Source organism: Dromaius novaehollandiae, chromosome 2, assembly GCF_036370855.1.
Source record: "Dromaius novaehollandiae isolate bDroNov1 chromosome 2, bDroNov1.hap1, whole genome shotgun sequence".
Taxonomy (NCBI): Eukaryota; Metazoa; Chordata; class Aves; order Casuariiformes; family Dromaiidae; genus Dromaius; species Dromaius novaehollandiae.
The window spans coordinates 28,210,730-28,233,026 of record NC_088099.1 but is presented as its reverse complement, the minus strand read 5'-3'; the positions used below and the strand labels follow the sequence as shown (position 1 = coordinate 28,233,026).

The window sequence follows — 22,297 nt, the reverse complement described above, 5'->3', positions numbered from 1 at the left end:
GCACACATTACTTCATCTTGTTATATCATGGCAGTCTATTTCAGAATTAGTTTGAACATGAAGATGGAGGGAGCCTTTACAGATGAAACTCAGCAGTTTTATTACGGATGAAGGAGCTTTTGAAGAGCTAACATACACAGAAAGAAGGTGGAAGCAGTGGCAGAGTACAGTACAGTGGAGCAGAGAAACAGAAACCCTTCCTTTCAGAAACAGAAAGAGGCACTCTCAAGCTGAGTGACAAGACTGAATACAATGAATACAAGGTAGAAGAGAAATGTCATGTTCTAAAAAATCAATAAGCAAGGAAGATTAACTAACTCCATTTTTTATCAGTCATAGTTACTTTAAGTAAAATACTCTGACATCACTGACCACATCTTCAAAGACAACATACACTGCACAAATGACTTGCAACTGTCCAGCAAAATGAATTCCAGATAAAAGTTATGCCACTCGAGCACTGCCTGGTGACTGTTTAAACAAACATAGATTGTACAGAAGGCTGATTGCTATTCTGATGAAGAGACATAGGACAGATGTCAGAATCTGGCTACACAGCCTTAGGTCCACAGCATCATCACAGAGATCCCAGCAGTTTCAACAGAAGCAGTCAAAAGCAAAGTTTGGATTGAGAATTTAAAAGTGTCAAGTCAGGTTCAAGAGAGCATAGTTAGAGTCCAACCTCTTCAGCTGTAACTAGGAAGAGTGGAAGGAAGGAAACACACCACATCAAAACATTTAGTGATGTCTCAACACAAAAGTTTTTCTATTGGACCAACCTGTGAATACATGTAGATTCTTTAAAAAGACTTGGGTTCCAGCTCAAATAAATAACATCGTAATACTGGCACAGGTCTTCCCAAGCAATCCAGAAAATTCCTACAAAGGAGCTGCTGTTATTGTTTGCTTACTAGACACCTTGATTTTACTCATTTTTCAAAAGCCTCTTTTCAGGCAAACTATACAGCTTATACAAATCTACATTTCTGTAAAATTCGGTAGTAATGTCTGCATTGCCCACACTTCTAAATTTAAGCTTAACCCCCAAAAGAAACAAGTTAAACCAAGAGAAACCATTTAGTTAGTATCTTTTTTAGTTAGTATCGTTTATTTAGTATTTAGTTAGTATCATTTAGTATGGCTCAAAGGCCAAGGAATTTCTGAAGCAGTTTGGGTATTTGGCATTATCAAGTACCAAGCGGAAGGCATGAGAGAATATGTTTTATCCAAAAAGACATTATTAACTGATTCTGAGCTGCCTTCCACTCTCCTAGGTTTCTGAAAAAAATTTAGACACAGTCAAATAGGTTCCCTCAATTCAGCAACCTACTTTAGTCTGCTCATCAACTGAAGGTCCATCAAATAGGGACAACAGCTGTCCAACACAACCAAATCTTTAATCAACATGCAAGCATATTTGTATACATTTCAAGGTACTTCATCCAGCACCCATGTGACTTGCTTTAGCACACTGGATGTACTTTGTCTTTACAACATTCTCATCTATTTGTTTTAATTATCTATAGCTCACCTAATTGTACTTCCAGCCAACAACAATGCCTGCAAAATTACTGAATCGTGCTGAAATAAACTCTCAAAAGTTAACAGCATTGTAACACAAGTCTATGACAGAGGCAGTTGCACATCTTGTAGCACTAAGAAAATGCAGTTGTGTTTAGAAAACGAGACCTGTACAATGTAAGTCCAATCAGAAAAATTAAATCCCTTAAAATCATTAAGGTAATTTTATATAAATTTATGACTAGTTTTTACAAACGTAATTACTTACTAATTGAACCACCAACTAAATAATGAGCTAATCTCTCTTTACTATCACAAAGCTAAGGCTGCTATACTTGTATTTAAATAAAAGTTTTCCTTACATATTTGCATGGGACTTATTGTTGTCAAGGTAAGTGGCACCAAACAAAAGGCTCTCTTGCCAAAGATAAACAAACAGCAACTAGGATACCAGAAACAGAACCAACTTCTCTTTTGAATTTAAAAAGCAGCTTCTGCAGAACTTGGAAACTGTTAGCAGTCTGCCCTGCCACTAACAAACCCATGCAGCAAAAAAAATGTAGAAAAGTCTATTCACATATTAAAAAGCGGCATTACAAAGTACATTCTTGGTACGTTATCTTTGCACTGAACTCTCCCCAAGATACTAAGATAGAAATGCCTAAGCTAAGATGTAATTTCTTGCCACTGAATTTGAAATATATTAAATTGTCCAGATTAAACCCAGTCAAACCTGAAATCATGGTTTAAAATATGCACATGCTCCCTGAAGTTTTGGACTATTTAGTTTCTAGTATTTGTTTTACCCTCACCCTCCCCCCTCCTGCTTACACTTCTTTTTCCAGTTTACTGCAGAGATAAACCACAGAAATCAATATTATCTGAATACACAGTGATTTTTAACCTTATTACCATTGTCTATTTTCTGAGCTGTTCTAGGATCAAAGTTTAAGTATTTTTGTAGATCTGGGGTCCAGTTTCGTGTGTCATTTTCACTGTATCGTCCCTTCCAACGTAAGTGGCTCCAAGGGTTTTTCAACTGAAGGAATCGAAGGCCCTAAAGAAATGCAAAATAGAACTGTTGAACTCATCATGATAATTTTGTATTTATATGAACATGGCATATGAACCAATAGCTTAAGAAAATATAGTATTATAAAGCTTTCTGGAATTTCCCAATGAAGTCCAGATACAGTAAACCATATGAGCCATTGACGGGGGGGGGAATAAATAAGTAAGTAAGTAGATACCCATTGCACACAGGTCTCGAATAGGCATTTGAAAACATATTTTGTTTTACTTGATACCTTATATTCTCTTATATCCAAGACTGCATATGCATGGGTTGGAACTAAACCCCATTTTTCTCCTTCCTCTTCAGACATCACCCCTGTTGCTGTTGTAATAAGAACATCTCCTTTGTGAAATCTGTTCAAAAAGAGGCAAAAAATAGCTTAATTTAGATTTTAGCACTTGTAAACTAACATTTGCCAGACACTGTAATGGTGTGTTTTTACATTTCCCATTACTGAGATTCTGCCTTATAAAAACTGGAATATGATTTTTTTTTCTTTTGTAAGCAGAAGTCACTCCTGAGAAAGCTTGAGAAAGTGGAATTATATCCCTTCAGTATTAAAGTGTAGGCTTTAAGTGAAAAATGACTATTTTCATTATACAATAAAAGCAGTGTTTGTCTTTCATTGTACAATAAAAGCAGTGTTTGTCAAACCTGAAATTCAATGTGTCATCTGTTAAAGATTTGCTTTACAGATCTTCAGCTGATCACAAATGTGGTTTCATCAACACTTAGCTAATCGTGTTATTTAAGCAAATTAATAATTCCAGTACCCCCAATGATTTTGAGGAAGTTTGCCAAAACCTGAAAAATGAGAAGCGTATGCTTCTGTATTCTTGTAGGAGTTTACACAAAGGTTTTGTGTCCCTCAACAGAGGGACAGGGTCTCAACTGATAGTTCCAATGTCTTAAAACATAATAATAATAATAAATAAGTGAATAAAAATCCATACTCAGGGACACTAGACAGCTTGCAGAGTCACTGGACTGTGGACTGACTCATTTTCAGTCTAGCACAGACTAACATAATAGTGATGCTATTATGGCTAGATCTCATCCAAAGTGCAATCACCAACTACAATGCCAGAATGTCTGAAAAGTCCATAACAAACAACTGAGAATTCCTAACCTACTGAAGACAGCACTGTAGAAATGTACAGTCACGCTCTTTCATCATGAATGTAGGTGGCTTCAGTCAATAGAATACCCCCTTCGATGTCCTTGAAATGAGAAACTGGCTGCACAAACCAGACAGTTTTGAAGAAAGTCAAAGCACTTGCTAGCTGAAATTTGTAAGTTACACTGGCATCTTTTACCATAAGTAGGATTGTTATGGTAGATCTGAAAATCAGTATTGCAGTTTTGAGACTTTCTGTACTGCACTTCTCCAAGAGATTTACTAACAGGATGTATTTACCAAGACTTTGTGATATGATTAGAAATACCATACCCCATCTGCTTCCATAATGTCAGCAGTTCAATGCCAAAGTTCTGGGAAAAGCTCTGCCTACATCTCCTCCTGCTTTTTAACATATTTAACTTTTACACTGCTTCCAACCTGCTCTCCTCTGACTTCATATTCCATTTTCTTCATCAACTGGTAACTGAAGAAATGGGCTATTTTTCTTCTTCAAAAGCAAGGAATAAAAGTTATATCTCAAAAAAATTCCTCAAACCTTTTAATCTTTGATTCTATCAAAGACACCAATACCTCAATTTTTTTCTTCCAGAAAGCCTATGTAGCAGCTATAAAGCGGAATTTGTGGTAGTACCACAATGCTAGCAAAGGATCTGTGGTGATTGTACTGCTTTTATATTGGTAACTCAGCTACTGCACAACAAGCATTTTGATTATTTAGGAAAGAACAAACTTCTACCTCTGATAAAGCATTCTGAAAGTATTATCTTTATTGAAAGCTTGATTGTCAGAGTGCATAGCAATCCTTTCAGGTATCCAACCAGTCAGTGCATGGAGATCGATATTCTGAAATGCAAGCATTCAATGAAAGCATAATAGATAACCCGTCTATAAGCATATGATGCCTGTAAATAAATTATAAGAGTGCCTTGAAAGAAATCAAGCATACGCTTGAAAGTGAACTGATGAAGCAAACTAATGTACTGGAATTTCAGAGCGATGCATGCATAAGAAAATAAGAAAATGATTAACCATGTTCAATTCTATGATGTGTTCTATTTATTTCTTTGATTCATGGACTTCTAAAGTATATTCTCAGAAGTACTATTTGGAACCTTGCTATTATACATGCACTTTTAATTATTTAAGTTTTATTCTAAGGCTCAGGATAGGGGTTCTTTATTCTTCTTGGTAAAGCTAACACTGGCATGCTTTTCAAAAAAAAAAAAAAAAAGGCTTTAATCTCTCCATTTCATATTCATTAAATGTTACTTCCTCCCCCTTCTTTTCTTCTGTACTCCTCAAAGCAAAAGCAGAGACTATAAATGCTTCAAGTATCAGTGACTATTACCGGTAGGTGGGAACTTCAGGAACTACAAATACAATACAGCCAGTAGGTAATTCTTTGCTTATACACAGAAGCCATAATAATCAAAAGCAGAGGGGGCAGGTGGGGTCGTGGTGAGAATTAAGTGGCACGAGTAAAGCTGTTTTTCTGGACAGCAAGTTAGAGGAGGACAGAGAGAATACACCAAGCTATTTCGTGTCACCACCTTCTCTCTTCTCCAAAACAAAGTAGCCCAACACTGAGATAAACATACATGAAAATATATGCTACGATTACCTCTTTTACAAGGCCATATTTGCCTTGATAATCATATTTCAGAAGGTGATTACCTAGAATACCTTCAGTGAATGTGATTATCAAGATACCATCTAGAATGCAAACAGCATCAGGAAATCAAAAATATACTGTTAAAGTTTTTAAAAAGTTGGAATGAAAAATCAGAAATACTTCCTAAGCAATGAATGAAAATTATACGGTCTACTCATTTCAGTAAAATAGGCTTTTAAAAGAATATTTTGCATGTCAGCCTAGCTGCGCCATTATGACTTTTTCTTTAGTAGCCGTATTACATGAACATATTTCATATTTATATAAATGAGTGGAACAATCTTGTAAATGGTAAATTTCACAGACCCACATACCTATTCCCACTATGTACATGGAAGGACTAACCAATTACTCTGTTCCTTTCCTAGCTGACTCCCTCCTAATGAGCAAGAATTGCCTATTACTCTACTTTGATGGAATCTATCTGATCAAGCACAGTTAAGTGCATACAAACACATTTGTTAAAAAAACAAAAACAACAAAAAAACCCACCCCCAAAACCGATGTTCATCTCTGCAAGCAATTCACTTAGACTTCACTAGAAAGAAAATTTTTTGATCTGAAATTATTTAAAAGGAATTTTTTGCCTCTGCTAGAAATAATCCAGTACTTACAGAATTTGATCCAGGAAAATCATATCCTCCCATTACCTTCATGTAAGCCTTTTCTATTAATGATACCCATAACTCATTTTTATTGTTAGAATAAGAGCAGAGAAGTTCTCCATTATGGTCAACAGGTAACTGGTCATCTATGATAACCTGTGCAAAATAAAACACATGAAAATCATCATAAAGATAATAATGTATTTTAAAAATATTTCAAAAAGATAGTAAAACCAGAATTTCATTAACATACAACATCTGACACACAACCAGACCTGACCATTTTTCCTTAGATGTGAATACCTCTCTCAATCCTGCCGTAGTTTGGCCTAATGAACAAAGTAAATTCTATTGCCAGCTCTTTCACTGGTCACTGGGTGAGCTGTGATCACGTGCCTCAATTTCCCTTATGTAAAATGGGGGTGATGACAATAGTCTTTTGTAAACTGCTTTAGCATCTATTGAAAGAGGTAGCCAGAGTAGAGTTCAGTGTAATTACCAGCATGAAAAAAAGTAGAGAAAAGCCTAACAATATCCCTCACCTAATTAGGAAACAGAGCACAGACTGTGCTCTGTAGCTGGCAGAAAAATAAACGGTTATTTATCTAAAGGGAAACGAACTATATGTCACATCACTTTCATAGTCTCTAGTTCCAGATTTAAATTTTTTTCTCTCTGGAAAGAAAAAAAAATTATCAAAGCAGCGATTGTGAAAGTATTAACATTTCTCCTTTAAATTAGGTAGAATATGCTCAACATTATTAATAGATTGTTACTATTGTATTTGCAATAGTCTGAAATCATTTCCCAGAACAGGTATTTCAGTTTTACATTGACATTTGTCTGTCACCAATACACACTACTAAGAAAGCACATTTTCTGTTCAAGTGCTACATATGGAAGGATGGATAATCCTATTCACACAAGAACAAATGGCTGTTCAGCCTAACAACCTGTCTTGGACAGCAACCAATAGTAGATATTTCAGAAAGAGTATTAAGAGCAGGGTGAGTACATATATGATAATTCCCTGAAACACACTTTCAGATTGTAGAATTTTTCAAGTCAGGAAATAATAGAAGGAATTTAATAGCCTCTGATGGCTTTTTTTCCCCATGAATACAGCCACTCAATTTTTGAAATCTCATAAACCTTCATCATCTGCAACAATGAGTACAGTTAAGTATCATGCGAAGAAATATGTTATTTATGCCCCTATTTGTTATACTGAGAAGAAAGTAAAGGTGTTCTTGAGTTTATGAAGTTCTGTCATACCCCGTCAGACATCTCTTCTCCTTATGAAAAACCTTTGGTCAATTTAGTCATTCCTTTGTGGTCATTCAATACCTACACTCTTCCTGGATGTCCCTCTCTGGACCTTTTCTAGTTCTATTACTTCTTTTCTGACATGGGGTAAAAAGGGAATTATTTGCACCCCAAATGAAAATGCTCCACAAATTTATACAGTGGTAATGAGTTAAACCCCCCCCCCTTTTTTAATTTCTCCTGTATTAGTTTCATAATTCCTCTAAGCACTGTAAGGAAATGTTGTGAGTTTAACATAAGTGAGTAAGGTTATTCCAGGGTATGTCTGCAGAAAAAATACCCACAGTCTGTTACCTACTGCATAACCAGAATGAAACCCAAAAGGTATAACAATTGAGCACTGTTTTCAAAAAAAAAAAAAAAAAAAAAAAAAAAAAAAAAAAAAAAAGGATTCAAAGTTTTTGCTAGATAAGCACAACTTCACAGTGAAGCAGAGTAAATCATTAAAATATACAGCTTAAGCAGTCTCAGTTTCCCCGAGATCATTTACCTTTCTAGGAACACCGTTGATATGAAGTTTCACCATGTATTTTCCACATGGATTATACTCTGGTTCACCTTTCTTATTCTGAGGGTAAATTATACTGTTGGAAAAAAAAAAAAAAGAGAAAGTTATGACGTAAATGACTGGGCTGTATGTACACAAAGACTGATATTGAGTTGGATTAACATGGACTGTTTCTGGAATTTATAATTTCACAAAAAAGAGCTACTCAAATTTAGTAAAAATGTCAATGATGTTTAACTAAATTTTATTTTTCAGACCTTACTTTTGCTGCATTTCTCTACATAACAGAGTAACAGGAAGAACACAATTAACCTAACTGTTCCTCCAGCAGAAGCAAGGCAAGTAACTGTATCTTACTATTAAACAAACTGTATTTCTATAGCTGTAGTGCAAATATAGTATTTGTACAACTGATAAGTCAAAGATATGACCAACAGGGAGATAGTACAGAAGTCATCGCTCCCCCCCGGACCCCCCAAAAAAAACCCCAAACGATAAAACCCCACAAGACCCATACCCACATCCACCTCTAAATAGTATGGGTTAAAACAAAAATTCCAGAAACAACATTTGCAGACTGGTCTTGCAATGGGCTCCTCACAGACAGTCTGTCAAACCTGTGCTAAACTTATCACAGGACTCTAGTTAAGTGGTATTGTGATAGCGTTGTTAACATTAATTGTACAACAACATGCAAGACGGACCATCTGTTGCACAGCAGTTGGCATAGCAAAGTAGGAAAACAGGTGTATAAAGCACTGTAAGTAAAATTTCTATTAAGAAAGAAAAAAAAATAAAAAACCCTCCAAACTATTTATTCTCCCTAAAAGTGTATCTACAATTAGACTCTTAAGTCTGCATTACATATCTACATAAAGTTGTCTTCACTTTCATGTGCTAAAGCCACATGAATCCCAGACAAGGGAAGAGGAAAACAAACGCTAAGTTATGTTTACTGACCTGTCCAACGATAGGGATGTAGAACCTCAGCCAAAATTAATGAAAGCTGAGAATACTAATCCAAATATTTTTACTTTGACTTAATTAGAAAAACTGCATGTGATCAAGAGCAAGTTTAACAGACATCAGTTTAAACATCACCCCCGTAAAACATACTTCAAAGATTTGGCAGTATTAAGTCTGACAAAATCTTAGAAAGGACAGCTATTTACCTCGTAATCAATTTTTTGTTGTATCTTCTTTCATATGCTGCACTGATAGCTAGTGATGCCACAAACGAACAATCTGACACTATTGTCTGTAAATACAAGAAAATAGCAAGGGCATTTACTAATATTTAGATATTGAAAGACAAATGCAATGTGTGGGAAGGGAAGGAAAGTTGTCATTTAGTAGTTCCCTTCAAAAGGGAAGGAATTTGACCCAAGAGAAGCAAAGCTACTACTAAAGAGGCAGGAAAAGTATGCTTGCTCAACACTAGGGCCCAACAGAGCAAGGCAGAATTAAAAGATTTACTAAAGACAACCAGAGAAAAGTGCAGATATCTCACTTCACCATCCTCATATACTTAAACCCACCTTTCCAAAACACACTGTGCAACATAAGCCGGATTCAAATGACAGGATCTGTTGTGGATGTCAGAATAACTTGGCCCATTATGCAACTTAACGTTAAACAAGATGTTTCCACTATTCTTAATGGGCTACTCCACTTCCTGTCAACTAAAAAGTAGAAAATCTTGCCCAATATTTTTCACATGCAATAAATTAAGAGAAGAATTTACCACAGGGGTATGCCTTACTATTTTTGATGCTAACTTTACCACTGCTCTCGGAAAAAAGGATTTTTGCTGGAATTCAGATTCTGGTTTTCATTTCTACTGTTAACATGTCTGTTGTCATAACTACAAAACACACAGAATCTAGCATGATATTATTTACTGATTTACTTATTTGTCCTTAAGAGGGTCAAGAAAAGCGCTCTCACACTTAGGGGTTCTTTTTTGAACAAGTATTCCTTTTCACCTTTAGAAGGTCCCATACTGTCTGCAACAAACTCAAACAGCATACACTTCTCTTTAGGAACAACTTACCTGCTTTATGCTGAAACTTGATACAGTATAAATCATCGTAGGGTTATTTGTTAGATCATCTGGTCGCACCCACTTGGCAAACATTGCTTTCTGTTTGGGGGATAATGGTAACTTGCCACATTTATCACTAGATTTAAGAAAGGAGAAGTATCAATAAATCAACAGCAGCTCAGAAAAAACTTCTCATGGTACATCTTACATAACTGATACATAGCAGAAAACATGCAAAACAGTTGCACAGCTTTGTATACACAAGTATAAAACAACTGCAAAGAACAATGCTGTAAAGTTGATGATTTGGGGTAAAAAAGCAAAAGCCAGTAAAATCATGAAATAAAACCTGAGCGCTTCCTTCATGTAAGACTACACAAGCAGAAACCCAATTTTTCCTATTTACTTGCAGACAATGAATTAATATTAAAAAGTTCCCTTGGTCCTGAAAATAATGAACTTGTTCGATTGACAAGCCTTTAGTAGAAAACTAAAGAAAAAAGAGGTGTCTTTGTCTACTATGTCTATGTGATCTGAACCTGTATCACTGCTCATGAGTAAAGCCTAGCAGTTAAATAGTACTCTTCCTCTGCATAATCCTTCGCAGAGGAAAGGGTTATCAGTTTCATTTTACACATGGGATACCTGAGGCAGAGGGAACTAAATTGACTGGGAGGCAGCAGAGTTAGGGAATGGACCCGAATTGCCAGCCCAGTCCAGTACTCCAAGGAGCCAAAACTAATGCTCCCCTTACAGGCCACAACACCAAAAGCCCTACAGAGCAGGATCAGGTCACACTAAACAGTCCTAAGATCAGCCTGGAAAAGTAAGTGGTAGTATCTAAATATCCTGACCTGAATTATGATTAAAATCCTACTTAAAAAATTTGAAGTTCTAAAAGAGAAAGCATAACTGTATGGGATATGGAAAAGTTTTGGAAATAAAAACAAGTGCAGGTTTAGTAATTGAATAGCACTTACGAAAACGGCATAGGGAAGGCAAAACGTTCCCTCAGATCAACACTCATGAATGGGACATATTCAATACCATTAATTTTCGAAGTCTTTCTGCGAGTCATAAGAGAAAAATATAGTTACAAACCTATCTATCATCTTTCAAAGACTAAGCCCCAGGAGATAACAACAGAATTTAATGTTTAAAAACTACAAAGATACAGTGCCTCTGAAGACAGAAAGCACTCTACCTCTTGAAAAGGAAACAAGCATTGTACTTATTTGGTCTTGAAATGTGCAGTACTTGATGCCTTGATCACTAATCCTGCAAGTGCATACTTGTGGACAAATCACCGTGACTCTGCAGAAAAATGATTATCAGCTACACACCTTTTTTTTTAAGTCTAGAACTCGCATTTAAAAATGTATTCATTTATCTAAATAGACTTCCCAAGTCATCTTTTACCTCTCTTTTAAAAGAGTATCACACACTCTAGAAAATGCACTATGTGAATAAAAGACAATAATTACATCACCAAAGAGAATACTAGAATTTATTAATGTGTAGAAAATAGCAGCAATGGGGTTTGTAAGAGACAGTTTTGCAACCCTCTGTTTATGCACCTCATACTCATGCTGCTTCAATGTATTGTGTTACACTTGCACAAATGGTAACACTTGAGAAAAGTTGTCCTCATCTCACCTGAGTACTTCAATCTCCTCTGCAGTGTATCTCTGACCTTGAGATTCACTAGCTTGTACTGCTCTGATTGTCTGTGGTTTATCATTTAAAGAAAAATCAGGTCCCAATGGAAAGAATGTTCTGACTGGCTGATTCGGTTTAACTACAGTTGACTTCTCCTTCTGAGATGACTTTGACATAGATTCCTTAAGTGCCTCTGCTCTAAAACAAAAAACACATTCTGTTTACAACAACATTAAACATATGGTTATGGTTCAATTATTTATTTGCTATTTCATGCTCCTACATATGTTAAATTAGATGAACAAACGCCCACTTGGCCCGATACTGCTTATCCGGAGAAAATCAATTCATGAACAATATAGATTGAAGATAAATGTTCAGAAAATTCCGAATGCCAGTACCTCTTTATTTTCCTGTTATAGAGTCAATAAAAATACAGCATTTGTAACTCACTTATAAGCTACTTTTGACAGAACTCATTAGATTTGTCACCTTTAAAATTAAAAGTTATGCTAGTAAGAGAATACATGCAAGTGTTCATTATCTGGAATCTCAGAGTAAGACCACTGAAATCCAGAGAGAGAAAACTCCTTTTAAAACAATTCACAAACAGGAAACAAAAACAAATTCCTAACTGCCTCCCCCACTTTGCTATCAGCCAGGAACAGACTGTTAATATTGGCTTCAGCATCTCCTACTGTGTTGCTTCCTCTCAGGGTTTCAGGTTTTAATTTGTCTAGCAGCTACCACACCTGTAAAGCCCCACTGCCATTCTCACAAATCAGCATATGACTTGCAGTTCAACTGCTTGAAGATTGTGTATATTTTTTGCTGCATTAAGATGATGGATAGTCACATGTATACGAATCAATATATTGTTCTTGAACACAGACTGAAACGTGCTCAAAAGCAGCTTATACCGAAAAAGCACAGAGACTAGTATTCTAACCCCCATTATATATCTAATTTAAAAGGAGTTATACTGAACTTGCATTCATGTAACTGGTTTTAGACACACAAATCAGTAGATCTACCCTTACAATTACACTGCCACCTTTAAGCTAAACATTTTCCAGTTTCCAAGGTGTCATCACTATGAAGAGATGCTGACATAGTGCTTGCCTGAATTTGACATCTTTATAAAAGCCAAAAATTATAACACACTATTACGAGTTGTATCTGTGGAGACTGAAGCGGTGCATCGGCACTAAAAAATACACCGTCTCTCCCTAATTTGGCACGTCCCAAGGTCCCCAGAGGACTGACACAAGTTACTTTTTCAGCTGTATAGCAACTAGTAGCTAGCTACCAGAAGAACACTACACAAGCTGCTTCTAGCCAGAATCCATGCTCTTTACGGCACAAAACAGACAGACTGGATTAGATAATCCAGTTCATAGGGTGCGTTAAATCTTGATAGCAAATACTTATGCTAATGTTGGCTATACTCACCTATCCAGTGCTTGTCGAGCCAGCTGTTTTAGTTTTGACTGAAGGCCGGTTTCTGAAGTTTCAGTAGCCTTAAATACAAAAGAAAAAGCTACACATTGAAAAAAGCCAGGTTAAAAAAGAAATCAGTTTGTCAAATTTCAAACTTGTAAGTTACAGCATAAAACAGTAATTAGCTATTTTTCCAATTCTTCCTTGAAATTAATAGATACGGGTTTTTAATGTTGGCATAAAAAGCATACTAAGTAAATGAGTATCATTTTGCTGTTCTAGTGACTATTCACAGAATGAAAGTAATATTTAAAATGCTTGAGCATGAGAAACACTGCATACGTAAAAAGTCTGCCAGAAGAATTAACCATATTAAAACTATGTCAGGAAGAAGGCAAAACACATTATGTTAAAACATTACCGAAATTAGGTGCATTCCAATTCCTTCCCCTCCTTCCCCCCCCCCCCCACCATGAGTCAAAAATAATCATGGAAAAATAAGAGAAAATAAAATAAACTTGGAGGTTTTTCTTCATTAAAAGAAAAATCTGCTTCCAAGTTAAAAATATTGTTCTTGCACATCTAAGGCATAAAATTATCTATGACAGGGCACCAAAACAGGTATTAAGAGCACTAACTTCTATTATCAGTTGGGTAGTCAGCCACAACAGTTTAGTCATACAATCAATTTATACTTTTGTTTTTCTTACAGGTGAAGCATGGCTAGTGTAGCTAAGCAGTCTGCAAGAAGCACAACATGGGGTGTGGCTTCTCCTGTGACACCCATAAGCAGGTTTCAGGTTTTAGCTCTGTATCATGACTCACTCTTCCCAATCAGTTAGGTCCACTGGGAAAAACAAGAGGCAAGCTAGTTTCACCCTGTGAAATAAAACTAGAGACACCCTTTGTAAGATTTTTCTAGACTACTTTTTGTGATCTGTGAAATTACACTGAGGGGTTCTTGGCTGGAAAAGACTTTGAAAGATGTATGAAGGTAAGCAGCAGAGATGGCGCACCAGCAGACCTGTCCAGGAGACAGCCACAGAAGAAAAGGAATGGCTGCTCTCCAAGTACTTCAAGGGTAAAGAGACAAATCTCTCCACCTGAATATACTGAGCAGAAAGCAGGACAGAAGCAATGCTTCAGGATAGGAGAATTCCTTCAGTCTTCTTTCATTCTGGGAAGAAGGAGGTAGTTTTTGATCCACCTGAGGGATAAAGCCTACAATCATCTTATCAAAAATAAGCTAGTCGAGATTAAAAGAAACTTCACCAGTAACTGCACCTAATGAAAGACCAGGTAAGAGTACCTGTTATTTGACCTAATTTCAGATTAGCTACTATATATGTAAGCAATATTTGCATGCACTGATATAACAGAAAGAGGAACATAACAGAGGAAAACCAGTATACCACCACAATAGGTTTTATATAGTAGATGGAAGAAGTTCTGATCCCGCTAATCAAATGGAAGAACTACATCAGTTTTATGAGCCCTTAGTCTGGTTACACTGTATGAGCAGGGTTTTTGAGCCTACACAGAACCAGGAATTCAGAGCATAGAAGGTTTTACCCTGGTATGTAGCAACAGGAATGCTCCCCTCCCAATACCCCACATATATTTACATTATAAAAACAGAAGAGAAAGAAGAAGAACAGACTTGGTGGAGTTACATCATGGTGGTGAGCTCTTCCTATAATGAGTTAGTTATGGCAACTGGTCTTAACAGAAAAAAGCAGTACCTGTAATTATACTCTATAGCACTCACATAATGGCCAAGTCAATTTGTCTGTACCACTTATTTCAGTGTGAACTGAATTCACTCATAACAGCTTTAATGTTGAGCAGTGATTAATTTGAGTAACATTTTTACTAGTTTTGGCATCAATGGACCATTACATTTTTGGAAAGTATTACTCTAAAAGTTTTCCCGTAAATTATTTCCTTTATCATATTAAGAAAGTAATAGCTGACACATTATCAAGTTGTCTTCTTCAGTTTTAACTGTTTTTAAATTTCTGTTTTAGTGTCTCACTGGCTCCCAGACAAAATATGAAAAAAAAAAAAAACATTCCAAGGTTATTTCTAGGTTTTAGTATAACGGGGTTCAGAGAAAATAAATCACAAGTCCCCATAACTTAATGCTATGCTGTTAGTCAGCGCTGTAAAGATTGGAAGAAACATTAAAAAAACACTGGAAAAAAAGATTCAAAAATAGTTTTTGGAAATACAGGTACTCCATTTTTAAGCCAGCCTTTAAGGGTCAGTTACTTGTGTAAGTGGAAGAATTTCTTACCATCACATAATTCCACCAAGTTAACTTGTAGCTTAACATACTGTTTTCAAACAGAGTTCCACCGCTTCTGTGTACAACTCTATAGCTTCTTCTGCATTGCCTTTGTCATCTTCATCAAAAGCCTGCGTAACTAGGAAGTGAGCACGCTCCAAGTCCAACTGTTGCTTTGACTTCAGAGGGTCTGTGTTCTGTGACTGAACTAAATGAAAAAGGAAGTATTTAACATGTAAAAACATCCTTAATAAGGTACTCACAAACACTAGCACTTCTAATTAGATGGGTAATATCTATTTTTTTTGGCTGGAAACTGAAACTTTTTAAGCTTTGCTAAAGACATCTTTGCAAGGACAAAAAAAGTAAAACGAAGAAAAAAAAATCCCCACACAGGAACCAGAGATATGCTCTCAGGATATTTCACACATCAAATAACAATGTAAATAAAATAGCTTTCATACTAAATTAAGGAAAAAGTTATTTAATTACATAAAATACGGCAATATTTCTGAAAACACATCACCTGCTGCAATACATGAGTTCCTTAGGCATCTATCTCATTTAATATCGTTATTAATAACCTGAAGAAGAAGACAGAGTGCACCCTCATCAAGTTGGCAGATCATGGCAAACCAGGAGGTAGAGTCGATATACTCAAAGTCATGATTGTTATTCAAAGAGACCTAGATAAACTAAAGTAATGGGCTGACAGGAATCGCATGAAATTCAACAAGGACAAATGGAATGCCCCGTGTCTGGGACAGTTTAACGCCCTGCAGGGTACAGGTTGCAATTGCCTGGCCAGACAGCAGCTGTACTGAGAAGGGCCTGTGGGTCTTGAGGGATGGTAGATAAGCAGGAACCAGCACAGCCCTGACAGGGATGAAGACTAACAGCATCCAGGGCTGCATCAGCAAGAGCATGGCCAGAAGATCGAGGGAAGGGATTATCATCCTCCCCTTGGCACTCAGTAGACCCCAGCTGGAATACTGCATCCTTATGGGGGATGTGAGGATAGGCTGAGGGAGCTGGGCTTGCTCGGCCAGCAGAAGAGATGGCTTGGGTGGCAGGGCAGGGAGCAGCTAACAGCAGCCTGCCAGTCAGTGAAAGGAGGTTATAGAGAAGACGCAGTCAGGCTCTTTACAGCAGTGCACTGCAGGAGAAAGAGAGAGCGGTCATAAACTGAAACAGGATATCCCAACTGCCTATAAAGAGAAAAAAGTTTTCAGTATAAAGACAAATATGCACTGGAGCGGGACCCAGAGAGGATGGGGAATTTCTGTCTTCAGAGGTTTTCAGAACCTGATTGGACAAAACCCTGATCAACCTGGTCTGAATTCAGTGTTAACCCTGCTTTGAGCAGGAGGTTGGTCTAGAGACCTCCTGAGGTCCCTTCCATGCTCAGCAATCCTGTGATTCTAAATGAGAATTACACATGTACAAGAATTGGAGATTTTGCGCTAAGCCCAAATACTGAAGTGGGATCAAACAAGGAAACCCCTTATGAGAGCAGACAGCTCTCTCCCTCTCAAAATGCCAAAACCACTTGCTTTAAATCCATCATGCAGCTGAGTCTTAAATGCAAGTATTGATTTGTTCCTGATCATTTTTTTGTTCCTATGTTTCATTATCTCTTCATATTTGCTGTACAGATGTGGTTCTTAAGAATATTTAAAAGGAAAGAAATTTTGCACTAAAGTCCTTAGGAAGTCATTGTGCTTCATTTCTGAATGCTCATTGTACCTGATGTCCTTCACAGAGAAGGATAATCATGAAAAACAGCAAAAATCACAGATGTATATTTCACAGCACCAAAAAGGCTTTCTAGTCAATTAATTCAAGCAGAGGTTTGATTAGAAAGCTCCTTACCCACCTGCTGAATGGAGGGCTTGAACTCTCTCCAAGTACTCATTTATTTTTTCTTGAATATTTTCCAGGTTTGACCCTGCCATCCCAGCATAAATCAAGGCTTGTGCAGCTTCCTGCAGGGAGAAGAAGTTGATACATAGTTAACATCTGCTGCCTGGAAAATAACTTTACGTAAGCTGAGGGCCTATAGGAATGATGAGCTGTATTGAAAGCAAACCGCCACATCTGCATAAAGGCTCAGTGGCTGTTGGGAAAATCTGCCAGAAAAGAACAAGCTTCAAATTATAATAAATGAAACCAATTCTCCTCTGTTCAATTTCTTGCACATGGGACAACCTATAAAACTATAATAAATCTCTTCAGATTCTATAAATACAGATGTCAGGTCTGTCTGTATTAGCCAAAAGCATGGCTTAAGGGATTTTAAACAACAAACCTTTTCAAGCATGCACTTACTGATTTAAGTAAAGCCCACAGGTCATGATCTGACTTGTATTTTTGAAAGGCTTCAGATTTAAGGTTGGGGAAAAAAACAAACCCTACTCACATTACCTGCATTTAATCTGAAAATAATGAGAAATGAATCAATATAAAGGCTTTTCAAACTAAAATGCATGAAATTTGTTTTAGAAATCACCTTCTATTAGTATGGCCAGAATAAAGCTATCAAATCTTAAAGTTCTACAAAATTAAAAGTTCTCAGCTCCTCACACTTTGATCTTTAAAGATTTGTATGCACACAAAACACTGGATATTGATGGAAGCTTACTTCCAGGAGGGAGCATAGGTCTCTAACTTGGAAGCATAGTATGTTATTTGCATTAAGACTTTTTCTATACAGTACAAATTTATTATGAAAAAATACTTTCAATCCTCTAAGCTCTCTACCCATTCACTGAATTTATGAAAAATACATAAGGTTTGGCGGGACTGTAATGAACAGCTCAGAGCTGACTCAGTCTCAGAAACATATGGAAAACTGAATTCTGTCAACCCCCAAAATGATGATAAAATATCTTACTTTGTCCTCATTCTTTGCATTCAAAGTGCCCCACTTTTGTGGCAGTGCCTGTCTTGCCAACAGCAGCAGAACAGAGGCAGTCACAGAGCAGGCCAAGCATGTAGGAAGCAGAATAGTAACTGTCAGGGAGCTGCTCCACAAAGATGGTGCTCAGAAAGGCTGCTCTGCAGAGAGCAAGGACAGAGCCATGGCCAGAGAGTCTCTTGCTTGCTTTATGACTGTGATTTGGTCCTGCTTATCAGTCTGCGCCCCTAGGCATCTGCCTGTTTTGCCCAAACTTAAAGCTGATCCTGGCACAGCCTATGCTTATTATTAGGATAATTTTTTACTGACAAGCACCACAGTCAAAATCCATCACCATACTACATCACATAAAATGCGTCCACAGCAACACAAAGGTAGAGAAGTTCTGTTTCATTTATATGCAGCAATTAAATATCGTTAAGGCCTAGCACACAGCTATCCTTGGGAAAAACAAAGCACTTACAGAAATCTGCTCAAAGAATGTGTATACGTATGTTTCTGTGGCATAACACAAGTACAGATAAAATATGTATTCTATCATAATGGTAAGTTGTCTACATATAATACAAAAAAACAATGTGGATTTTCAGACTAGTGCTACAAAAACAATACATAACTGATGTTTCTTCTGTGATTCCAAGCACAACTGCTTGGCCTGCTTTTTAGATGCAGACAGAGGAAAAAAGGTCATTTGTGCATTAAGCCTCTGAAGGACTGAAGCACTCGACCAACTGCCTGCAGAGGCAGCATGTCAGCTGTCTCCAGTGAAAAGACTGAAATGCAATTCAGAGTCGGTATTCACAGTCTCCTCAATATCACTACTGTTCTTTGCCATAACGAGTGTGCCACACTCACACTAAACTAACTGCTGGTCATCAGTTTGCAAGTTGGTAGCTGCTGGTTGACAGTCAAGCTTGGCAACTTTCTTCGGCAGTTTTGCTGAAGTCATCAGCTGCTCAAATCTGTTTCTGACATTTCTGTATAGCATCTTTATCAGCACTGTTACCCTAAGCTGGTTCACATGCAGCCCTCCTCTGTAGGTCTGTCAAAATTCCACTGTAGCTGAAAGTGAACAGTACTTGCTGGCCATAGACACTCCACTCAGACAAGTCAGTTTGCTGTCTACCAACAGCATAATGTAGCATTTCCCACATTTCTTTCCTAGGTCAAGTTCTTGCAGAATCGAATTTGGTACTCAAGCTTTCCCACGTCCGAAGTAATCACGGCACCACTGTGCACTGAACTGCTTCGAGCAGTTAGTGAGGAAGTTGGTAACAGGTCTGAGTTCACTTGCACTGTCAGAACATGCATAAAGCACCTCCAAAATACTAGATCCTATTTCATAACTACTTTTGTTCAGTCTAATATTGTCAATGATTCTTCAGGCAACATCTGCAAAGCCAAACCTATCTAGTCTAAATTACGTACAAAGAATTCAATTGATATATGTATACTTGCTCAATAGGTACAAAAAACACTTGATCGATACATGCTGAATTTGCTCTCCCCTGCCCCAGTCAAAATAAAGTTGAATACCAATGCCTTCACATATCACCTGATGCAAGAATCAATACCTAGCCCTAGACTGCCAACAGCCACCTGTCTGAATATTAGAAATGCTCACTGCAGAGATGAGACTCAGAGCTTTCCTCATACAACGCAGCATCCATACTCACGCTACTCTGTCGCCTAGCTTCTGTAAACCACAATGCATTTTCTAGATTATACTCATGTAGCTTGAGGTGCACCAATGCTACCAGAGATGCATCTTTGCTCTTAGCAATAATATCATGCACATACAGCAAGTGAGAAAGATTTTCCTTGTACAAAAATTGTACAGAAATAACAATGGTTTTCTTCTGTTGAGCACTCAACAATCTTCCAGATATGCTGAGAAAAGTATCGTAATAAGCAGCTGTACTGTACACAGCCATCAGACCATGTGTATACACTTACGGACTCCTGTGCTTATCAGCATTGTTTACTTGTAATTATGCCTCTTACAAACATGTACGCATGCTGTTTAATATGATGACAGCTACCCTACATTAACAGCCAGGTTAAAAAAATATACTCCCCTTCCTATCCTGTCACACTTACATGCACAGGCCCACAAAGGTTATAAACACTGTATTCTTCATACATTTCACAGACATCTAGCATTCAGGAAATAAATGGCCAACTGCAGAGCACTTGGTAAGTTAATGGAAGAGAATTACTTCAGCAGGATAATGGAATATCTGTAACAATCACTGCACCAAAGACAAATACACGGCTCAAAAAAAAAATCCCTTCTTACAGGTGAAAAGTAAGAGAAACATATAACTTTAATGTAACTTTGCAAAGCATAAAACCAACAAAATAAATTAACACATGCAGAATATTGTATATTGCACTGAAGCTATCAAATACCATTATTAAGTCTGGAAATACTGAACATGACACTGAAGCAACTTAACCACACTTCAGGTCACAAAGGCCTGAAGCTGTGCTGGAAAAGTAAACTCAAAAGCAGTTTCAGTGCAAAGGATATTTGTATGTGGTTAAAGCATAAGAAACACGTAGCATGTGGTCTGAAGCCAGCTTATTATTGAGAATCTTGTATTTCCCTGTGTACTTGTCTAATTCTGTTACTTATTTTGTGATTGACTATACAATAGAGTTGTTCCCAGTTGTATGCTCAACAGCTTCAATCTGCCCATTTGCAGTTTTCTAAAATGCTCAGCCCTTACATCTCCAACACAAAACAGAGATTTTCTGGCATGATGGAGGGGAGAGGTGGGTGTCAGGAATGACAGCCGAGGACAAACGAGTCAGAGACATTTTTACCTAGGTTACAGGAAAACAGCACAAAGCTTGCTGAGATGCAACAAAGAGGTTATGCTTCCACGAGGTGGAAGTAGTGTATGTATCCACTTTCCAAGTATTGCTGTGGTGGTGAGTCTAAGCACGTTAATAAACAGCACCACACAGACAGTACTTGTTCTCATCCAAAAATAAAGCACACGGAAAAAATATTGCGCAACTTGCGCTTAACGACGCGGCTCCTCCAGACCCAGCTAAACTTTCTAGGTGCATGCGTGGCCTTCCGCCTTCTTTTCCTGCCGGAAACACCATGTCTTATCCGCGGCCAAGCAACCCACCCAGTCTCCAGGGCATACCCACGACGGGAGAACGAGCCGAGGGAAAGTACACCTTCCCCCCGCCGGAGTGCGGCAAGCCACTCCTCCCTCCGCCCGTCCTCTGCGGTGGCAAGGGGGCAGCAGGCCGAGAGGGGTGGGGGAAGAGGGCAGCGAACAGGCCGGTAGCCAAAAGCCGCCTCCTGCTCTAACGGCCGCACCCATCCCCCGTCCCCGCTCCGACGGCCGCTTCAACGGCCTCAGCGGGGGCTCGCGCCCGCCCCCTCCCCCCGCGCGCACAGCGGGACTCGCGCGGGGGCAGGGGGGGCGGTGGCGCGACTGAGGGAATCACGACGGGAGGGCGAGGGACACGCAGTGGGGCGCGGCTGCCGCGCAGTCTCCCTTCCTCCCCCCACACCCCACCTTGTAGTAAAAGACCGCTTCCTGGTAGCGCCCGCTGTGGTCCCGCTGCACCGCCAGCTGCGCGAACTTCACCGCGTCCAGCTCCAGCGTGGTAGCATCCATGGCCAGGCCCCCGCTCCCGTCACCGAGCCCCCCCGCAGACCTACCGCCCGCCGGCTCGACCCCCACCCGCTTTCGCTTCCTTCCTGAACCCGCTGTGGCCGGCGCCGGCGCCGGCGCCGCCCCCATGCCCCCGCCCGCCCCCTGGCCCCGCCCACCTGCCCCGACAGCGGCAGCCGGGACACCCGAACCCCGCCGCGCCCCTCGCGGCGACACTGTGGGAGGAAGGGGAGAAGCTGCGCATGCGCGCCGGGGCGGCGGAGCTTTGGTTTTTTCGATGTGGGAGGGCGGCCCTCCGCGAGGGCTGCGTGGGTGTTGCACTGCGCATGCTCGGGCACGGGTGAGGCGGGGCGGCGGGAGGGCGGGGCTCTCGGCGTTAGCTGGCGCGCGCGTGTCGCGCGACGGGGTGCGGGGTGCGCGCCTGCGTGCGACGGCGGTTGGGGGGAACACGGGGGGGGTGT

The 22,297-nt window shown here is 38.9% G+C and overlaps 1 protein-coding gene across 4 annotated transcripts in view; it reads right to left on the bottom strand.

Moving 5' to 3' along the window:
• Positions 1-21,983, bottom strand: part of CAPN7 (calpain 7) — a 34,127-nt gene extending 12,144 nt beyond the window's left edge. For 2 of the 4 annotated variants that reach the window (XM_026098615.2, XM_064506094.1), the window contains exons 1-14: positions 21,738-21,983; positions 17,155-17,263; positions 15,329-15,486; positions 13,004-13,071; positions 11,549-11,749; positions 10,873-10,959; positions 9,902-10,028; positions 9,021-9,106; positions 7,831-7,924; positions 6,024-6,170; positions 4,474-4,580; positions 2,829-2,949; positions 2,434-2,578; positions 780-879 (exon numbers count right to left, since the gene is read on the bottom strand). In XM_026098615.2, coding sequence (XP_025954400.2) covers positions 780-879; positions 2,434-2,578; positions 2,829-2,949; positions 4,474-4,580; positions 6,024-6,170; positions 7,831-7,924; positions 9,021-9,106; positions 9,902-10,028; positions 10,873-10,959; positions 11,549-11,749; positions 13,004-13,071; positions 15,329-15,486; positions 17,155-17,263; positions 21,738-21,965 — 1,778 coding nt within the window. In that variant the 5' untranslated portion in view covers positions 21,966-21,983. Of the gene's footprint in view, positions 1-779; positions 880-2,433; positions 2,579-2,828; positions 2,950-4,473; positions 4,581-6,023; positions 6,171-7,830; positions 7,925-9,020; positions 9,107-9,901; positions 10,029-10,872; positions 10,960-11,548; positions 11,750-13,003; positions 13,072-15,287; positions 15,487-17,154; positions 17,264-21,737 lie in introns of those variants that run through there. The other 2 variants (XM_064506093.1, XM_026098616.2) reach the window with 2 other exon arrangements.
• Between the last annotated feature and the right edge of the window lie 314 nt (positions 21,984-22,297).